Source organism: Oryctolagus cuniculus, chromosome 19 (assembly GCF_051225735.1).
Source record: "Oryctolagus cuniculus isolate XC-2025 breed Fujian yellow rabbit chromosome 19, ASM5122573v1, whole genome shotgun sequence".
Classification (NCBI taxonomy): domain Eukaryota; kingdom Metazoa; phylum Chordata; class Mammalia; order Lagomorpha; family Leporidae; genus Oryctolagus; species Oryctolagus cuniculus.
This window is the reverse complement of record NC_142885.1, coordinates 56,338,002-56,358,706: the sequence shown is the minus strand read 5'-3', so window position 1 is coordinate 56,358,706 and position 20,705 is coordinate 56,338,002. Positions and strand designations below refer to the sequence as shown.

General features: G+C 47.7%; 1 protein-coding gene across 4 annotated transcripts in view; it reads right to left on the bottom strand.

Annotated features, from left to right (window-relative positions):
• BMERB1 (bMERB domain containing 1) overlaps positions 1 to 20,705 on the bottom strand; it is a 155,272-nt gene that overhangs the window by 44,324 nt on the left and 90,243 nt on the right. Inside the window, exon 3 of one of the 4 annotated variants that reach the window (XM_089321617.1) lies at positions 12,965 to 13,160. The exons of the other annotated variants lie outside the window; for them this stretch is intronic. Coding sequence (XP_089177743.1) covers positions 13,082 to 13,160 — 79 coding nt within the window. The 3' untranslated portion in view covers positions 12,965 to 13,081. Of the gene's footprint in view, positions 1 to 12,964; positions 13,161 to 20,705 lie in introns of those variants that run through there. 4 annotated transcript variants of the gene reach the window in all.

The following is a 20,705-nucleotide window of genomic DNA, read 5'->3' as shown; positions in this document are numbered from 1 at the left end:
GGTGGTGCTTCAAGAAGAGGGCTATCACTTGTGCCCTCTGGAACTCAAGTTGAAGTTGAATTGCCAGTGCAACGGCAAGGGAGGAGGACCCTTCAGAAGTGGTTAGGTCATGAAGGCTCTGCTCTCATGAATGGAGTAAGGCTATCACCCCCGGCATGGGTTAGTTATTACCAGTGTGGGTTAGTTATCACAGGAATGGGCTGGTTATCATGGAAATAGGGTAGTTATCACAGGAGTGGGGTGGTTAACGGGAGTGCGTTCCTGAGGAGAGGGGGAGTGGGCGCAGGTTTTCTGTCTCGTGTGTGCTCATCTGTCTTTTCGCCATTTTATGTCGCAGCACAGCACCCCTTGCCACAGTCTGGCTCCGTGCTTTTGGACTTCCCAACCTTCAGGACTGTGAGAAATAAATTTCCAAGGTGGGTGTTTGGCTGATCTTTTGAGCCTCTGCTTCGAATACCCATATCCCACCCACATCACTGCCTGAGTTCAAGTCCTAACTCCGCTTCCGATTCTAGCGTCCTGCTAATGTGCACCCTGGGAGACAGCAGGTGACGGCTCAAGTGATGAGGTCCCTGCCACTCGTGTAGGAGATCTGGATTGAATTCAGAGCTCCTGGTTGCAGCCTGGTCCAGTCCCAGATACTGTATTCATCTGGGGAGTAAACTAGTAGATGGGAGCTTTGTCTTCCTCTGCCTCTCAGTCTTTCAAATAAGTAATAAATAAGTGTATTTGTTTTTATTCTTTTTTAAAAAATAAATTATCTAGTCTGTAGTATTCTGTTAGAGCAGCAGAAAATAGAGGAGGGAGGCTAGATTTTCCATATCAGCCTCATTTTCTAAGCAGTTCTTAACCCACAGGGCCTGTTTGGTGCTGGGGGAGGAAGCCTCCAGCAGGTGGATTATTGGAATAATAGCAGTGTCTCCTCCACTCTAGCTGGAGAGCCTTGTGTTGATTTTCCAAGTAGGTGAGAATTTGAGAAGACAACAAGGAAAGGCATCAAAAAGGACTGAGCACAATGTCCAATGGAGTGATGGTGGCTGGAAACTGAGGACAGTGTGACAGTATAGACATCAGGGCCTTGCAAACATTTAAACCCTTGAGTTCATCAATGCTGCATGCAGATGCTATGCTAAGGAGATAATTATGAGCACATAAAGATTCAGCCATGATCATATGCAGACAGCTTCGCTGACGACAGCAGTCCAACAAGGCTGCTTATACAAATGATGGTACACATTCCTAACAGAATTCCACACGGCACCTAAGATGCTGCTTAGAAGAGATGCTATTGGCCTAAGAAAATACACCATGTAAAAATAACTGGTTAGGAGATATTAGGATCCAATTCTGCAAACTATATATGTATAGAAAAAGGAAGACTCTACACAAAATGTTACAATGGTAATTTTGGAGGAATTTTTATGTCTTTCATTTGCTGCTTCTTATTTTCAATTTTTGGTTTTATGATAAACATCTATTCACTGGATGACTTTTAAAGTGGTTTGGTTTTTCTCTTAAATTCTTATTGCTATGGGCCACCCCTTTCTTTGGAGGCAATCTGGTCCATCTCAGGCACCAGAGTCCCACAGGAGCCCTCTGGGCTCTTGTTTCTTCTGCCCCTTTCTAGGCCAGCAACCTATCTGCATGCCTCTGTTAATCCTGATCCTGTATCCTTCAAGGCTTTGCTCAACTCCTCCCCCAAGCCTGCTTCCTAAGCAGCCTTCAGGATGCCATCGCATCTCCTTCTGGAAGCTTCCTGATGCTCCCAGACTGCATCAGGCCCTCTTTGCCCCGGCCACAGACCCTCCCTCATCACTACCTTGTCATCCCACTGATCAGCACTGAGGCATCTGTGCTCCCTTTAAGGGACTCTGGTTCTCCATGGTTCTAGCACATTGCCCTGTCCCTGGCGCATCGTGGTAAATACGTGACAAAGGCAGGCAGGCAAGCTGGCAGGCAGGCTCAGAGGAGTACACACAGTCCTGGTTTTTATTGAAACAAGGCCTAAAAGACTGCAAGTACAGGTGGAAAATTTTCAAATCCCATGAGAAAGCCTCCACAAGGGCAGTGGCATCTATCAAAGGCAGTGAGTCACCCCTGGAGAAATCCAATTAAACACCCGTAATTCGAGCAACACTGCTTTGCATTCTGCTATCAATACTGTTTCTATTCTGAGCTCTCTCAGCACTTGGGCCCTCCTGTGCCTTCCATCCTCTGTCACCTGCCAGCACTGTGTCATCTCTTGCAAACCTTCCCTCCCCACTCCCAACCCATCCCTGCTCTATGCTGATAGCAACAAAGGCAGGCAGTGATCTGACACTTCACTGCTACTCAGGCCCTGGGGCAAGCACTGCCTCATTGAATCCTCACCATCTAGGGTAGGGATTTTCCTTCTCTGCTTTAAAGGAGGCTCATAGAGGTTAAGGAATTTGTCGAAGAACACATGGCTGGCAAGAGTTACAAGACGATGGTTCGACTCCAGAGCCCTAACAATACTATTCCAGGCTACTTACATGTGATAGCAGTGTACAACAGATTGTCACTCTGAGCCCCAGGTCCCCCTTACTTTGTCCCATCCCTACAGTCAGGAGCCATTGAAAATGCTATGAACAAGTGGCGATTCCAAGGTGTGAGCTTTCTTGAGGGCAGTTTTCTTATCCCACTTCGGGGCTGGCGTGTGGCACAGTGGGGTAAGCCAAAGCTTGCAATGCAATGATGGCATCCCATATTGGAATGCCAGTTTGAGTTTTAGCCACTCTGCTTTAGATCCAAATCCCTGCTAATGTGCCTGGGAGAGCAGTGGAAGATGGCCCAAGTGTTCAGACCCCTGTCACCCACACAGAAGACTCAGATGGAGTTCCAGGCTTCTGGCTTGGCCATTGTGACTACTTGGGGAGTGAACCAGCAGATGGAAGATCTCTGTCTTTGTGCCCTTCAAATAAATAAATAAATCTTTTTTTTTTTTTTTTGGACAGGCAGAGTGGACAGTGAGAGAGAGAGACAGAGAGAAAAGTCTTCCTTTTGCCGTTGGTTCACCCTCCAATGGCCGCCGCGGCTGGCGTGCTGCAGCCGGCGCACTGTGCTGATCTGATGGCAGGAGCCAGGTACTTCTCCTGGTCTCCCATGGGGTGCAGGGCCCAAGCACTTGGGCCATCCTCCACTGCACTCCCGGGCCACAGCAGAGAGCTGGCCTGGAAGAGGGGCAACCGGGACAGACTCCGGCGCCCCGACCAGGACTAGAACCTGGTGTGCCGGCGCCGCAAGGCAGAGGATTAGCCTATTGAGCCGCGGCGCCGGCCAATAAATCTTCTTAAAAAAAGACTTCAATTTCTTTCCTTCTTTTTTTTTTTTTTGAAATGGTCAATAGATATTTCTCCCAATTTTTTGTAAAGGATAAATAAAAACTTTGGTAGGAAACCAAGCTATTTTTCTTGATTTATAGTACATAAATCTCAGTAAAAGCCATGTGCCTGCCACCACAGAGAGGCAGCTTTAAGATAAATCTCCTGATTCCTCCTTGTGACCAGATCGCTCAGAGTTGTGATGCTGTCACTCCTTTCAACAGAGCATGGAAGGACTGGAGGGGAAGAACATCTAAGAAACACTCTGTGCTCTCTGTCCTTCCTGTTTAGCGATACATTGAGCCCCGCTCCTATCAAAGCACAGAGCATCCTCCTTTGAAGTCATCAGCCATATACAATCACCACCCACAATTTTCATGGGGTTCACTATGCCAGCAGAAGCAGACAAGCTTTTGATGCTAAGTAAATGAATGTTTCAGTCAGTTTCATGTTTATTCAACATTAGTGATGGGTGTCCTCAGTGTATGGAAGCAGGATCCTGGGGCTTGGTAAACCACTGATGAACAGCAAGTATCCTCTGTAGGAGGCCCTGCCCCCGAGCAGATTAGGGCTGGAATTATCAGGGTGCTGGCAAATGTTTAACAACTGCCTGGGAGTCAGGGAGGGACACTGGTTTGTGTCAGTTGCCAATTTCTGTGGTGTAAACACTCCCACTTTAACAGATTCCCAGCTACTGGTACTTGCAAGACTGTGGAAAATTTAACATCACTGGGTAGAATCAACAAGTGGGCAAGTTTGAGGGTGCGTCTTCAACATTCTTTGGGGGAAGTATTCAACATTTATTTAGAAGAGGAAGCTGAGTGCTGTGTGGGGGAAATGATTACCAGTGGCAAAGATTATGATGATTTCAGCTCCTCTTTATTCAGATTTTACCATTATACACACAAAGAGCTTTAGACACATGGAGTGCTTTATACGGGTTATCACAGTTAATCTTTTAAAAATATTAACTCCATTTTCCATCAACCTAAAAATATTTTTACATTTATATTATTTATTTGAATGGCAGATGGAGAGAGAGAGAGAGAGAGAGAGAGAGAGAGAGAGAATTTTCCAACACTGGTTCCCTTCTCAAATGCCCATGACAGCTGGGGCTGGGCCAGGTCAAATCCAGGAGCCAGGTCTCCCATGTGATGGGTGGCAGGGAACAACCACTTGAGCCATCACCTGTTGCCTCCCAGGTTGCACATTAGCAGGAAGCTAGAACGGAGAGCAGAGCTGGGACTCACACCCAGTTACTGTGATATGAGATGCAGGCATCTCAGGCAGGGTCTTAACCACTGCACCACACGCCTGCCCTGTAGCAACCTACCAAGGTTGGGACTATGTTATCTTCTCTTTTACAGAGGAAGATCCTGCAGTTCAGAGGGGTTGAGTAGTCAACCAGAGTCACTCCAAGAGTTAAGTGGTGGAGCCAGGATGCTAACCTGACGGGTCTTGCTCAGATGCCCACATGAAGACAGCAAGGAACCTCTCCTTTACTGTTCTTAAAAAAAAAAAGATTTAATTTAATTTATTTGAAAGGCACAGTGATAGAGAGGGAGAAACAGAGAAAAATGTTTTGTCCTCTAATTTACTTCCCAAATGGCTGCAACAGCTGGGGCTGGGCCAGGCTGCAGCCAGAAGCCAAGAACTCCATCTAGATCTCTGACAAGTTGACAGGGTCCCAAACACTTGGGCCATCTTCAGCTGCCTTCCTAGGCACATTACCAGGATGCTAGATTGGGACTGGAATAACTAGACTGGAACCAGAGCTCTGATATGGGATGCTGGTGTTGCAGGTGGCAGCTTAATCTACTGTGCCACAATGCCAGCCCCTTCTTTATTGTTGTTCTGAGCAATTCAGCTCTGATGCCAATTCAGCATAACCCTCTTCAAGAAAACCAAAGCCCTGCAGACAGCCTCACTTAGAAGGTTGTTTTTTTTTTTTTTTAATTTAATGAGCATAAATTTCCAAAGTACAGCTTATGGATTATACTAGCTTCCTCCCCCCTGTAACTTCCCTCCCTCCCACAACGCTCCCCTCTCCCACTCCCTCTCCCCTCCCCCTTCATATCAAGATTAATTTTCAATTATCTTTATATACAGAAGATCAAGTTAGCGTATATTAAGTGAAGATTTTCATATTTTGCTCCCACACAGAAACACAAAGAGTAAAATACTATTTGAGTACTAGTTATAGCATTAATTAAACACCTAAGAGTAATTGTGTATTAATTACAGAGTTCAACCAATAGTTTTAAGTAGAATATAAAATGCAACTTTTGTATTGTTGTGGCTCCCCCCACCCCAACCTCCCTCCCTTCCGTGGCCCTCCCCTCACCCACTCCCTCTCCCATCCCGCCCTTCATCACGTTTCATTTTCAATTACCTTCATATACTGAAGATCAACTTAGAATATACTAAGCAGGGATTTCAACAGGCTGCACTCACACAACCGAACCAGGTATAGGGTATCAACTATTAGTGTTGTTTTTGAGTTTCATAGTTAAACACATTAAGGACAGAGATCCTGCATGGGGAGCATGAACCCAGTGACTCCCGTTGTTGATTTAACAATTGGCACTCTTATTTATGATGTCAGCAATCACCCGAGACTCTTGCTATGAGCTGTCTAGGCTATGGAAGCCCCTTGAGTTCACCAACTCTGAATTTGTTTAGTCAAGGCTGTATCATAGTGGAGGTTCCTTCCTCCCTTCAGAGAAAGGCGCCTCTCTCCTTGATGGCCTGATCCTTCACTTAGAAGGTTGTTAAGAGACCATCTATTACCCTTCACATGTGGTCTTTAGGAGACAGGGGTTTCACTCCTCTAATGGATAAAAGTTGGAGTTTTTGGTCGTTCAACTTTCAAACCTCAATTTCGGGGAAATTATTCACTGTGTCAGTTGTTATTAGAAAAGTTAAAAAAGGACCCTCCCCCTTCCCTAGGCTTAGCTAACCAGCAGGTCATGTCTAGGATTTTGACCACCTAGTAAATGACAGAGATGTAAAGATAGAAATAGGGCCATACTTGCAGGATCTAGCATGGTGGCAGTGGCATCTCAGACAGACTGATCATGTGGCCAGTCTCTGCGGCCCTGTCAATTCCTACCCATTTTTCCAAGCCTGTCCCCTCAGACTTGCCACTTGCTACCAACCCTCTCCTGTCGCACTCCCACTGATAGCCTTCTACTAGAGTCCTTTTCTGCTTGAGTCAGTCAGAGTTGATTTCTGTTGCTTGCAGTTAGGAACCCTAACCAAACAAGCTCTCTCCCAAGTATTTCTGCCAATCACATCAAGTCCTCTCTCCAAAGGAAGTCCTAATGGGGACAACTGTCTCCATTTTATGTCACCTGAGTGAATCTGTAGCACCTTCTGTGGGATGGTCTCTGGCTAGCTTGCCCCTCAACTAGTTCTGGGTAAGAGGGTGATAGGTGATAGAAAGATGTGGGCTTGTGTTAGGTGCTTTTTAGGGACAGCTGAAAATAAGTGGGCATTTACTATGGATTGGATGTTGTCAGAAAGGGGAGTCATTCTCTGATAGGCTGTCTTCATCATGATTTTCTATAAAGTGCAATGAGGTGAAACTATGGTTGATAGAGAAGCAGTTAGCCACTCATAGGAGGCAGAATATGTGAATGTTTGGTGACTTTTGTGGTCTGGACAATGCTCATGTCTATGTGCTTTCAGACACAATTGTGGAGTAGTCTTATTTTTGTCTTATTCTATCACAGTCTTGGAATGACCTTGTCTGGTGTTGCCAATCCACAGATTCATTTCCTTTCAACAGGAGAGCAACTTGGCCAAGCTATGAGCTCCAAGCCATGAGCGCCAAGCCAGCTACTGGCTACTGGGGGCTGTTGTTCTCTTTCTCAAAGTGTAGTAAGCTATTTCTCTACTTCCTATGTGTCCACCAGTAATCATGGAATCCTTGATTAGAGAGATCAGTCCAACTCATTTTTTCTCTTCCCTGCAGTGCCCAGCATGGTGCATGCACACAGACAATGCTCTGTGAATGCTCAGTGAACCAAATATGGGCACACAGGACTCTCTGGGACTTGGGGTTATTGTGATCCTGCTCAAGTATATTTGTAAAATCTAAAAAATGTGACCCATACAAATATGGAATGAATACTTGCTATGATTTGAATATGATTTGGCCATCAAATTCATGCACACATTTAGACCCCAAACTCATGTTAACGGTACTAAGAGGGTAGGAACCTAATCCAATTATGATGCTTAGGAAGTGGGCCCAATGGGAGGTCCTTAGTTCTCACAAGAGGGTTGTTAAAAAAGCACGAGATGGGTCCAGCCTCTTGCTCTGCTTCCTGGCTTGCCATGTGAGCCTTCATACATGCTCTACTATCACCATCCAATGGGGCCATTCAGTCTTGGACTTGAACCTCCAAAAGCATGAGCTCGCTAAATTTCTCTCTCCTTCATAAGTAGCTTATCTCAGATATTTTGTTGTAGTTAAAAAAAAAAAAAGCTGGCCGGCGCTGTGGCTCAATAGGCTAATCCTCCGCCTTGCGGCGCCAGCACACCAGGTTCTAGTCCCGGTCGGGGCACCGGATTCTGTCCCGGTTGCCCCTCTTCCAGGCCAGCTCTCTGCTGTGGCCAGGGAGCGTAGTGGAGGATGGCCCAAGTGCTTGGGCCCTGCACCCCATGGGAGACCAGGATAAGTACCTGGCTCCTGCCATCGGATCAGCGTGGTGCACCGACCGCAGCACGCCGGCCTCGGAGGCCATTGGAGGGTGAACCAACGGCAAAGGAAGAGAATTCTCTCTGTCTCTCTCTCTCTCACTGTCCACTCTGCCTGTCAAAAAAAAAAAAAAAAAGCTGACAAATACAAAGTTTGACAAAAATCTACTGAACTCATGAATGAGAAAGCCAGACAGATGGTAAAAGTCATTGTGTCAGGCAGATAATTAGACATGAGAGACAGGGGAGGGGCTGTAAGTCCCTTCTGTAGGGGTGAAACCAAAGATGTTGCTCTGCCCAGGGATGCAGCCAAGACTTCTCATTTTGCAGTTTAACCTCAGGTCAAAGTATCCTGATAAAATGGGAGCTCATTCAAACCAGAGAAGTCTATAGACTCACGCTCAGATAGCCTAAAGGATGCAACCCCAGCTGTCAATCACAAGCACCAATCATGAGCATCACAGTCCGAGTACCAGTCAGCACCCCTAAGCTTCAGGGATAAAAAGCCCCAAACCAGGAAGAAAGGCAGACGCATTTCCTTTCAAATGGTCCATCCCTCCCTTAGAACAGGTTTTAATAAACTTTGCTTTACTACCCCTCCTTTAACTTGCTAGTGCAAAAGAATTGAGGCAAGCTAGCCACTGCTGGTGACAATTCCAAGAGCATTTAAAGAACTGGACTCACAGGCATTTTTTTTTTCATAAGAAGCATAGAATTAGACCACCAGGTTAGACATACAGCTGGTTAACATTCTATATGCCATAACTACAACTTTTAGAGTTACCTTTTCTACTGGACAGGGATCTGTAAGCTACTGTGTAATCCCATCATGCTGTGGCCCTGATCAAATACACGTTTCTGCTCCTGGATAACAAGAACTCCCGGGTAGGCCTTTCAGCAACTCGAATATGACATGGAAAGGACATGCTTACTCTACTCTCCTCCCTTGTTTCCAATATTTAGTTATTTTTTACTGAAAATACATAATAGAAATTATTTTCTGGCTTCTTAGGAACACATTCAATTGAAATTCTTTTAATGCTTACTCTGTATTTGGCAATTTCCCACATAGCAGTAGCAGCAGCACCATGCTGGCAAACATTTATTTAACAGTTATTTTATGGCTAGCTACTATAACAACATTTTAGGTATCTTATCTCATCTACTCCTCTCAAAGAATTCCCTGTAAGGTCATTCATTCTAGGAACCTAAGTGTGGTATAATGGAATAGATATTTATTTGGTCTTTATTCCTCAGCTCCTGACACAGAGGTTCTGAGAGCCTTGGGATTTCCTGAGTGATAGGGGTGTTGTTTGTTACTTATAGCAAGTCCTCTTTGACCATACCTGAGTTTTTTATAATTCAGAGACTTACTGAGGGGCCCTAGATAGCTTCTTGTTGGGGGTCGGTCTCCAGAGAGACCAGACCAATGATCAGAGCGACCAGACCAATGATCAGAGCGAAGGACATTTCAGGCCACCCACTGGCATCTGGGGAGGGTGCAGGGCTGGCAACTGAGTTATAAAACCTCTTTTTAAAACATTTTTTACTTATCTACTTATTTTATTTAAGAGGTGGGGGAGAGGGGAAGAGGGGAGAGAGAGAGAGAGAGAGAGAGAGAGAGAGAGAGAGAGAGAGAGAGACAAAGATAGCACTTCAGTCCACTGGTTTACTTCTCAAACACCTACAACAGCCAAAGTGGGTCGGTCTAAAGCCAGGAGCCAGGAACTCAATCCAGGCCTTCCCCGTGGGTGTCAGTTTCCCAAGTACTTGAACTGTCACCTGCTGCCTCCTAGAGTGTGCATTAGCAGGAAGCTGAAATCAGGAGCAGAGCTGGGACCCAAACCCAGGCACTTTGATATAGGATTTGGGTATCCCAAGTGATGTCTTAACCATTACAGCAAATGCACACTCCAAGGTACAAAACCTTTCAAATGATGAGATTCGGAGGGCTTCAGGTGGTACACCTGGGGAGGGCAGGGAAGCTTTGCACAGCACCCTTCTCCCATATCGTCCTATGAGTCTCTTCCATTTGGATGTTCCCAAGGTGTATCCTTCATTACAAACCAGGAAACATAAGTAAAGTACTTTTGTGAGTTCTCTGAGTCATTCTAGCAGAGTAGCAAACACTGCGGGGCGGGGGGGGGGGGACAGGGGGATGTCATGGAAACCTGCAAACTCCTGGTTGCTGGGCAGAAGCATGGGTGACCTTAGACTTGAAAGTGAAACACGGACAGTCTTACAGGACAAAGCTATTTATTTTTTATTTATTTATTTATTTATTTATTGACAGGCAGAGTGGACAGTGAGAGAGAGAGAGAGAGAGAAAGGTCTCCCTTTTGCCGTTGGTTCACCCTCCAATGGCTGCCGCAGCCGGCGCGCTGCAACCGGCGCACCACGCTGATCCGATGGCAGGAGCCAGGTGCTTCTCCTGGTCTCCCATGGGGTGCAGGGCCCAAGTACTTGGGCCATCCTCCACTGCACTCCAGGGCCACAGCAGAGAGCTGGCCTGGAAGAGGGGCAACCGGGACAGACTCCGGCACCCCGACCAGGACTAGAACCCAGGGTGCCAGCACCGCAAGGCGGAGGATTAGCCTATTGAGCTACGGCGCCAGCCTATTTATTTATTTTAAAGGCAGAGATACAGAGAGAGAAGGAGAGACAGAGAGAGAAGGAGAGACAGAGAGATTTTCCATCCACTGTTTCACTCCCCAAACAGCTGCAACGGCTGAGGCTGGGCCAGGCCAAAACCAGAAGCCAGGGGCTTCCTCTGGGTCTCCTCTGTGGGCACAGGGGCCCAAGTACTTGGGTCATCTTCTGCTGCTCTCCCTGGCGCATTAGCAGGGATCTGGATTGGAAGTAGAGCAGCACCCATATGGAATGTTGCCACTGCAGGTGGAGGCTTAATCTTCTATGCCACAGTGTCTGCCCTGATGTAGCAATTTAAATTGTGGGATTTGACACCAACCCTTGGCAGACAGTGTCAGAACTGACTGAACTGTTGGTGTCCAAGAGTCAGAAAATGGGTGTAGAAAAATAACAGATCTAGCCGGCGCCGCAGCTCACTAGGCTAATCCTCCGCCTTGCGGCGCCGGCACACCGGGTTCTAGTCCCAGTCAGGGCGCCGGATTCTGTCCTAGTTGCCCCTCTTCCAGGCCAGCTCTCTGCTGTGGCCCTGGAGTGCAGTGGAGGATGGCCCAAATGCTTGGGCCCTGCACCCCATGGGAGACCAGGAGAAGCACCTGGCTCCTGCCTTTGGATCAGCGCGGTGCGCCGGCCGCAGCGGCCATTGGAGGGTGAACCAACGGCAAAGGAAGACCTTTCTCTCTCTCTCTCTCTCTCTCTCTCTCACTATCCGCTCTGCCTGTCAAAAAAAAAAAAAAAAAAACACACACCAGATCTTTGGTGTCAGAAACAAAACACAACCCAATATATTTGATGTCAGAAAACACCACAGATCACAGAGAACTTAAGTAACTTGCCCAAGATCACGCAGCTCGTAAGCGTCTCTGCTGGGAACAGACTCTGCACAGGCTAAAGCACGTGACCCTAACTACTCAAATGTAGTTTCTTGCTGGGCTTGAGCACCTCCTACCAACCACAGAGATGATATCTACATGGGCTGGCTCAGGGCAGCTAAGTCAGTGTTTCCTAAGCAGCAATCATTTGTATATCACCATGGCAACAGCTTCCATGTCTCATGCCCTATTATTTATTTAATATTTTTATTTTACGCTGATTCACTTTCTCACAGGAAAAGCTAATATTTTTCCTAAAAGACATGAAAATTAATTCCTAATTAATACATTACCCCAAAGCATAGCTTATTTTGGGATAAACTGAATCAACTGACTGATAAAAGGTCACACAGTCAAGATCTCCACCCAGGTTCCTGTCTGCAGGAACTACAACACCAAACCCTTGACCACGCAGTATTTCTGGTGAATTGTGTCAAGGCATCAGGCTAAGGAGAGCTAGACATTTCTCAACTTGGCTCAAAATGTGACCAGAGGGAAACCAAGCAGAATGATGGCAGACAACAGATGGCCAGAGAGCTGACTCTTCCAGGCAGTTACTGAAGCCTGGGCACGAGTCCCTGAGTCAAACCACCAGCACCCATCCTCTGCTGAAGCAGAACTCCTCGACTCTGGCATCACACAGCGTTTTCTCTGGAATAGCTCAGGGTCACCTTTAAGGGGTGTAAGCAGCAGCCTGAGTACCTGAAGAAACGGAGATGCAGTGAGTAATCACCATCTTCAAGAGGGGACAGGGTACTGGGTTGCAAGCTAAGAGCCTTTTAATGATTCCTAGCACTCACTCCGCTCCATCTGGGGAACCCGCGAATCAAGTCCCAATGTCAGCTTAGTCCAGCATTGTCTAAAGAGCTTTCAAAGGGAAAATTTAGAACTCATTACAAAGTGGGTAGTTGTAATCTTGGGTCAAACTGTATGTAGCTCCAAAACTCTTTCACAGGTTATAGGAAAAATTACCCCAAATTCTCATGCTAGTATACAGGAGGTACTTAACAAAAGCCTGGGCTCTTTAGTAAGCTCTGGCCTCACATTACTGCATTGAATCCTCATTGCAATCTCTGATTTGTGAATTGTTATCACACCAGCTTTATGAAGCGGAGCCCGAGACTTCAAATTCATTCGGGCGGTCAGGAAGAGAGTTGCCCCAGCTGGCTCCAGTGCCATCTTATTCTGGATTACACTCGAATCCTAAGACCCTTCTGCCGCTCAGGGAAAGAGCTCAGAAATCCAATGTCTCCTGCTCTAGGTTTGCTTACTTTATTTTTGTAAAAAAATGAAAAAGGAAATGGTAGGTTTTTTACTGGGTAAAAACAAGTGGGCAATGGAACAAATGGAAGGCAATCACTGCTGAATGGTGATAAATTCTGCTTTGGGCCATAAGCTGTTAGAAAGCTTCTAATTGCACGTTTCTTGATAAATACAGCGCCAGGTTCAATCAAAGCCATAATCAATGGATTTTGATGACGGATGTGATGATGAAGGCAACAGATGGTGTTGAAATTCTCATACGCCGCAGGAGGTCACAAACATGCATGTCGTTCTGATTCCCATCACGATCCTATGCTGCTGGAGACTGAGGTGCCTACAACAAGGCCGTGCAAGAAGGCAAATCAACGGAGTGCAGGCTTTGTACCTTCTACGTACAGCCAATTCTCATCAAGGAAAACTGTCATGGGGACTAAGGAGATAAATCCTCTCTAAGAGGTTGACACATACCAGGGTTTTTTTTTTTTTTTTTTACAGGGAGAGAGAGAGACAGAGAGAAAGGTCTTCCTTTGCCGTTGGTTCACCCTCCAATGGCCGCTGCGGCCGACGCACCGCGCTGATCCAAAGGCAGGAGCCAGGTGCTTCTCCTGGTCTCCCATGGGTTGCAGGGCCCAAGCACTTGGGCCATCCTCCACTACACTCCCTGGCCATAGCAGAGAGCTGGCCTGGAAGAGGGGCAACCAGGACAGAATCCGGCGCCCCGACTGGGATTAGAACCCGGTGTGCCGGCGCCGCAAGGCGGAGGATTAGCCTAGTGAGCTGTGGCGCCAGCCACCAGGGTTCTTCTACTTCACCCGGAGAAGAGGTGAAGGGATGTCCGTGTGGTTCTGATGCTGAAGCATCCAGTGTGAGACTGTGGGAATGAGACCCAGGCCTGATGGAGACTGTACAGCTCTCAGGTGATTCCAGTGTGTAGTCGAGGCTGAGAACCAGGGGCCAGCTGTGGCCTGTGATGCCGGCATCTCAGAGCAGAGCATAGGTTTGAGTCCCAGCTGTTCTGCTTCTGCTTCAGCTCCCTGATAATGGCCTGGAAAGGCAGTGGATGATGGCCCAAGTGCTTGGGCCCCTGACATCCACATGGAGTCCCTGGTCTCTGACTTTAGCTTGGCCCAACCCTGGCTGTTGCAAGCATCTTTTGGGGGAGTGAACCAGTAGGTGGAAGAGATCTCTCTCCTCTCTTTCCCTCTCTGTTATTTCAATTTCAAATAAATAAACAAACAGATCTTTAAAAAAAAAAAAAAAAGGCTGAGAACCAGAGGTCTGAGGGATTTTCCTGCCTGGTGCAGGATGGACAAGCTCCAGAGCCTCCAGCCTCTGACTACTTCTGCAAAGGCTCTTGATGCGCATCAGCTGGGGCCTGACCGTGGCAGACAAATTGCCATGAGCGATGGGTGAGGGAGGAGCTGTATGAATCAGACCTTCCACAGTCATGGAAGGGCCAGGGGAGGTGAGGGTCTGGGAGAGGAGGGGAGGACCACAGGGGTCACCATCCAGTCTGTCTCAGAGTCAGGCGTGTGTAGTGGGCAAGATGGCTGCAGAGGAGGAGCAGCTGGTGGAGGGGTGTCTCTGGGAAGCTCTTCCTGGTCTGCCTAGTGTGTAGAGGAGCTGGGGCTGCTGCTGGAGAGGAAGACAAGCCCAATGGGAGGTGGAGGAGAGTGAAGACAAGCGGCAGGCAAGCTCTCTCTGTGTCTGATTACCTCTGCTTCTAACATGCCCTGTCTCTAAAGAGAATCAATGTTGCTCCCTTCCTGTCTCATTCCATTTTGTGCTACCACAGATCAGGAAATTTATAATGAAGGGAGGTTGACTGGAACCTGGTTCACGGGGCTGGGAATTCCAGAATATTAAAGGTGATGGCATCCGGTAAGGACCTTCTTGCTGCATCCTAACATCGCAGGAGGCATCATACGTGGAAGGGCAGAATGAAAACAGACAAACCCACGCCTGAAACAAGGCACCCGCTCTCCATGATAACAACAGTCCAGCCATGAGGGTGGGACCCTCACTACTTAAACATCACTCGCAGTTCCCACCTCTTCATACTGGGACAATTGCAATTAAATGTCAACAATGGCCATTAAATTTGGAGGGGACATTCAAACCATAGCCCCTTCTGCACCACAAATCTCCTAGGTGGTCCTCTGCTGGCCACTTTTACCCTGGAAAGGAAAGGAATTCTGGGAAATAAATTTCTCAGCAGAACTAAGTTTTCAATGGAATGTTCCAGTATGGACTAGAAGGAATACTCACTCAAGACAGTTAAGGTGTAAGAAAATGTAAGGAAACCTATTATCTTAGCAGCTGGTACATAAATTCATCTTGGGAAGAAGAACAGCTTTTGCTCAGAATAGAATCTTGATGAACACTTGGGATGGTGTCCCTAAGAGCCCAAGCATTTTTTGGTGCTGCTGCTTCTTAGGAGAGGGTACAAGTGCGCTGCATGAGGCAGGAGAGGAGGCTTCCTTATTTGGATGGGAGGAGCTGAGATAAGGAGAGCAGGGGTGGGGGGGGCTGTGAGACTGGGCTCTCTGTATGGAAAAGGCCAAGAAAAATGAACCCACTGCCTCATGGTATGGGGAAATGAAAAAGGCCTTGTCAACCAGCGATGTCAGATGTAGATTATTTATTTATTTATTTTTGAGAGGCAGAGAGACAGAGAATCCTCATCTCTCTGATCCACTCCCTAAAGGCCCACAGTGTCCAGGGCTAGGCAAGGCCAGATCAAAGCCAGGAACCTGGAACTCAATCCAGGTCTCCCAGATGGGCAGCAGGGACAAAGCCTCTTGAGCCATCACCTGCCACTTCTCAGGGTCTGCACTGTCAGGAAGCTGAAGTCAGGAACCAGAGCCACGGCTTAAATTCAGGCACTTGGGGCCAGCGCTGTGGCGTAGCAGGTAAAGCCGCCACCTGCAGTGTAGGCATCCCATATGGGCATCGGTTCAAGACCTGCCTGCTCCATTTCCAAACCAGCTCTCTGCTATGGCCTGGGAAGACAGCAGAAGATGACCTAAGTCCTTGGGCCCCTGCACCCACATCGGGAACCCAGAAGAAGCTCCTGGCTCCTGGCTTCGGAGTGGCACAGCTCTGGCTGTTGCAGCCAATTGGAGAGTGAACCAGCGGATGGAGGCCCCCCCCCCCCGCCGCCTCTCCTTCTCTCTGTAACCCTTTCAAATAAATAAATAACAAAAAAAAATTTTTTTCAGGCACTTGGATATGGGATGGGGGCATCAAAATTTGTATTTCAACTGCTGGGCCAAACATCAGCTCCAAATATAGATTTCCTATTTTCTGGTTACAGCCATACTGATACTCCAATGCCCTTTCCAGAAGCATTTTCTTTTCTTCAATTAAAAAAAAAACAACTGAGGTCTTTGCGGGGCTGTGGCTGGGGCTAGATCTCTAAGGAGGGCAGTGGACCTGGAGGCAGTGATTAGCACTGGTGATGAATTTTAAGTTGTTTTCTGTGAAGAGCTCAATGTGACCCTTCTCTGTGATCCGTGATCCTCCATACTCCTCAAATGATGTGTGGGAGGAGAATGGAGCATCGTTTTATTCTGTTGTTACAGAAATGAGTGAAGTATCCGACTTTCCCATCTAGTGCTTAAGACAGAAGCCTGGGAGCAGAGAAGACCCCAAGAAGGGAAGCCCTCCGGAAATGTATAGACCCTTATCTCCAATGTGCAGTCTCCTTATCTGCCAAATGTGGCTCCTAACAGTAACGTGCCGCATCCAGGTGCTATGAAGATAGAGGAGGGTACGAAATAGAACGCTCATCACGGTGCTGGCAGGTGAAGTGCTCAACAATGATGATGACCTTAAGAACCCACTCTCGGGCCGGTGCAGCAGCTCACTAGGCTAATCCTCCACCTTGCAGCGCCGGCACACCGGGTTCTAGTCCCGGTTGGGGCGCCGGATTCTGTCCCGGTTGCCCCTCTTCCAGGCCAGCTCTCTGCTGTGGCCAGGGAGTACAGTGGAGGATGGCCCAAGTCCTTGGGCCCTGCACCCCATGGGAGACCAGGAGAAGCACCTGGCTCCTGCCTTTGGATCAGCGCAGTGCGCCAGCCGCAGCGCGCCGGCCGTGGCGGCCATTGGAGGGCGAACCAACGGCAAAGGAAGATCTTTCTCTCTGTCTCTCTCACTGTCCACTCTGCCTGTCAAAAAAATAAATAAATAAATAAAAAGAACCCACTCTCGCCTCTCACCCTCCTTCCCACCCTGTCGCCAGCTGATACTTCGCTCTGCCAGCAGGGAGCCCTCTGGCTTTAATCCTCCCTCCCAGACACCACATTCCAGTAGGGCAGAGTCCTCATCTGTCCTGTTCATCAGTAGATACCAGGCTCTGGCACACGGAATGCATAACACAAGCTTGCAGAAGGAAGGAAGGAGCCGGCACCGCGGCTCACTAGGCTAATCCTCCGCCTAACGGCCCCGGCACACCAGGTTCTAGTCCTGGTCGGGGCGCTGGATTCTGTCCCGGTTGCCCCTCTTCCAGGCCAGCCCTCTGCTGTGGCCCGGGAGTGCAGTGGAGGATGGCCCAAGTGCTTGGGCCCTGCACCCCATGGGAGACCAGGAAAAGCACCTGACTCCTGGCTCCTGCCATCGGATCAGCGCGGTGCACCGGCCACAGCGCGCCGGCCGCGGCGGCCATTGGAGGGTGAACCAACGGCAAAGGAAGACCTTTCTCTCTGTCTCTCTCTCTCACTGTCCACTCTGCCTGTCAAAAAAAAAAAAAAAAAAGAAGGAGATAAATTCTTGAACCCCCCCACTCCTGCCCCCAACGTATGGAAACTCACTACTTCCCAAGATTCCAACTGTTTTACAGTGCTACATGCTTGGAAAGGCCCCTTTTATACTGATAGTAACCTGATCCATCATGATGTCTGTGCATTGATTCTGGTTCCACATAAAAAGAACAAACTCGGGGCTGGCGCTGTGGCATAGTGGGTAAAGCAGCAGCCTGCAGTACCAGCATCCCATACGGGGGCTGGTTCAAGACCCGGCTGCTCCACTTCCAATCCAGCTCCCTGCTAATGCATCCAGGAAAGCAGTAGAAGATGGCCCAAGTCCTTGGGCTCCTGCACCCACGTGGGAGACCTAGAAGAAGCTCCTGGCTTGGATCGGTGCAGCTCTGGCCACTGCAGTAATCTGGGGAGTGAACCAGTGGATCTCTCTCTCTCTCTCTGCTTCTCTGTAACTTTTCAAATAAATAAATAAATATAAAAAAAAAGAGAAGGGGTGTTACACATCAAGGCTTAAAAAAAAAAAAAAAAGGAACAAATTACCGGGGTAGGTGTTGTGGTACAACAGGTTAAGCCACTAGTTGGGACTGGGACTCCCACATCCAATAGCAGAGTGCTAGTTCAAGTCCTGGCTACTCCACTTCAGATCTGACTGAAGGTGTCTCAATTGCTTGAGCCCCTGCAACCCATGTGGGAGACTAGGAAGGAATTCCTGGCTCCTGGTTTCAACTTGACCCAGCCCTGGCTGTTGTGGATATTTGGGAAGTGAAGCAGTGGATGGAAGTTATCTGTTTGTCAAGTAGATGAAAATAAACATTTTTTTAAAGAAGAAAACTCCATCTTCCATGTGACAGCACTTCAGATATTTTAAGGCAAATCTCAGGGGTCCCAGGGCCTTCTCTTCGCCTCTGAACAACCTTGTGGTGGACAAGACCTTCACTCACCCTTCACTTTCCTCCCTTCTCCTGTGCCTCCTCTTATAAACAGGTAGCCTACTACTAAAAACAAAGAGCTAGCGCCTGACCACTGCTCTTCTGTCTGAATCTATCCATTTCCAAACTCAATTTCTTCTTTGAGGAAAGGAAAGTGACATCCAATGAGCACTTGGGTTGTTGGAGGCACTTAATATACTTGATCTCTTTTACTCCCCATAATCACCCTGTGAGGTATGAGATGCATCCCCATTTGACAGATGAGGCAACTGAGGCTCAGTAACATTACGATATTTGCACAAGATTGCACAGCCTGTAAATGGCAGAGCAAGAATTCAAATGTAGGCATAATCTAATCTGGGGCAATTACAGTTCTTTTTATCAGAAAGCGGCCTTATCAAAGACCAGGACATTCTGTCATGCAGAAACAGGCATCTCCCCTTGGGCAGAACCCAACCAACAGTGTCTGGGATTGATTTACTCTAACCTGAGTCCCCTCAGCAGTCTGGAGGACTGAGAGTTCCAGGGAAAAACAAGATCTATGCAAGTGACCGCTCCATGAATAGCAGCTAAATAAAGCAAAAGATGTAAATCAAGATACTGTCGTAAAGGGGTGGCTGCGGTCTGCTAAGCATGTATAGGCCGAAGAGACCAAGGCCTATCTGCTAACATGCTTGCAGTTTTATTCCCTCCCTTTGTTCTTTGAGCTTCCTGTCCTAGAAATATCAAGAGAGGGCTAGTTTCTTATTGGAAGCAAAGTGCAGGAAGGAGGCCCAGCCAAGCATTACTGATTCAATTCCAACCATCAAGTGATAAGACAAGCACTTCTCAACCTTTGCTGCCACTCATGTCAGCAATTTTCCAGGAACAGGCAAGGAGGGTGGAAAAACCCTTACTTGCCAGGTCATTGTACTTGTAGTTTTCTGATCTCTCTTTTATAAACGCTAGTTTCTTGGGAGATTTCAGGAGATGATGAGAAGCCAGCCTAAGATGCGACGAGGGGGTGCCACACAGTGTATTGCCTACCGCTTCACTCAGCCCCACCGTGGCTCTCTGTCTCCGCCACCACCACTGCCACACTGAGAGTCCAGCTCTTGACTTGTCCCTGAAATGAATTCTGCGGTCCCTTAATGTGACAGACTGAATAATAGGCCCCAAAGATATCCATGCCCTACTGAACTTGGGAACATGCTAATTTATACAGCAGAAAGGACTTTGTTGGTGTGATTAAATTAATGGTCTTGGGACAGGGTGAGGACCCTGGGTTATCCAAGTGGGCCCTAAATGTAACCACAGGTGTCCTTTAGAGAGGAGGGCAGAAGAAAATTCGACAGAGAAGAAGGCATTAGGATGACCTCAGCTGAGAGAAAGTTGAAGGTTGTACGCCCCTGGCTTCTGAGATGGAGGAAGTGGCCATGGATCATGGAATGCAAGGAACAAAGCTCAAGAAGCTAGAAAGAAAGAGGAGGAAAAGGATTCTCGTGTGGAGTCCCCAGAAGGAGTATGGCCCTGCAGACACCTTGACTGTGGCCCAGTGAACCTGATTTCAGGTTTCTGGTTTCCAGAACTGGAGGAGAATAAGTGGGTAATATTTTAAGACCAACTTTTGTAGTCATTAGCTAGCTGCAGCAGCTGCAGGAAACATTCAGTGAGGTGTTCCCACTGCAAGCTGCAGTGTCATCCTGTCCATTTGTACAGACTGGACCCACCGGCTCCCCGAAGGATCAGAGAGTCAGCAGCTCCCACTCCCCAGACGTGTCAACTTTAGGGAAGCCCTTGAAAGGAGTCCGGCTCCAGGAAAAACTGGGCGATGAGCCCACACACATTTATTTGATAAATCTTCACTCAGCTCCTACTCTGAGTTTGATCGCATGCTAGGGAGTGGAAGCAGCTCTGCCTCTGGCCTCAGCAAGGCCAGGGTCTGGTAAGACAAATATTGCACACACACCCACATCCGTGAACTCAGACTTACCAACAGAGAACAGGGCTCCTAGGGAAAGGATCACTGTGATAGTTCACTGGACTGGACAGACCATAACAAGAGTATTGCAGAAAAACAGAATTAAAAGAAATCTATCTTATAGCAAAAAATTTTAAAATCCATATTTTTTTTTCATATTATGCATTTTCCATGAATTTAACACTTTATTAATTTATGCAAATTTATTAATTTCCTTGAAAGGCAGAGAG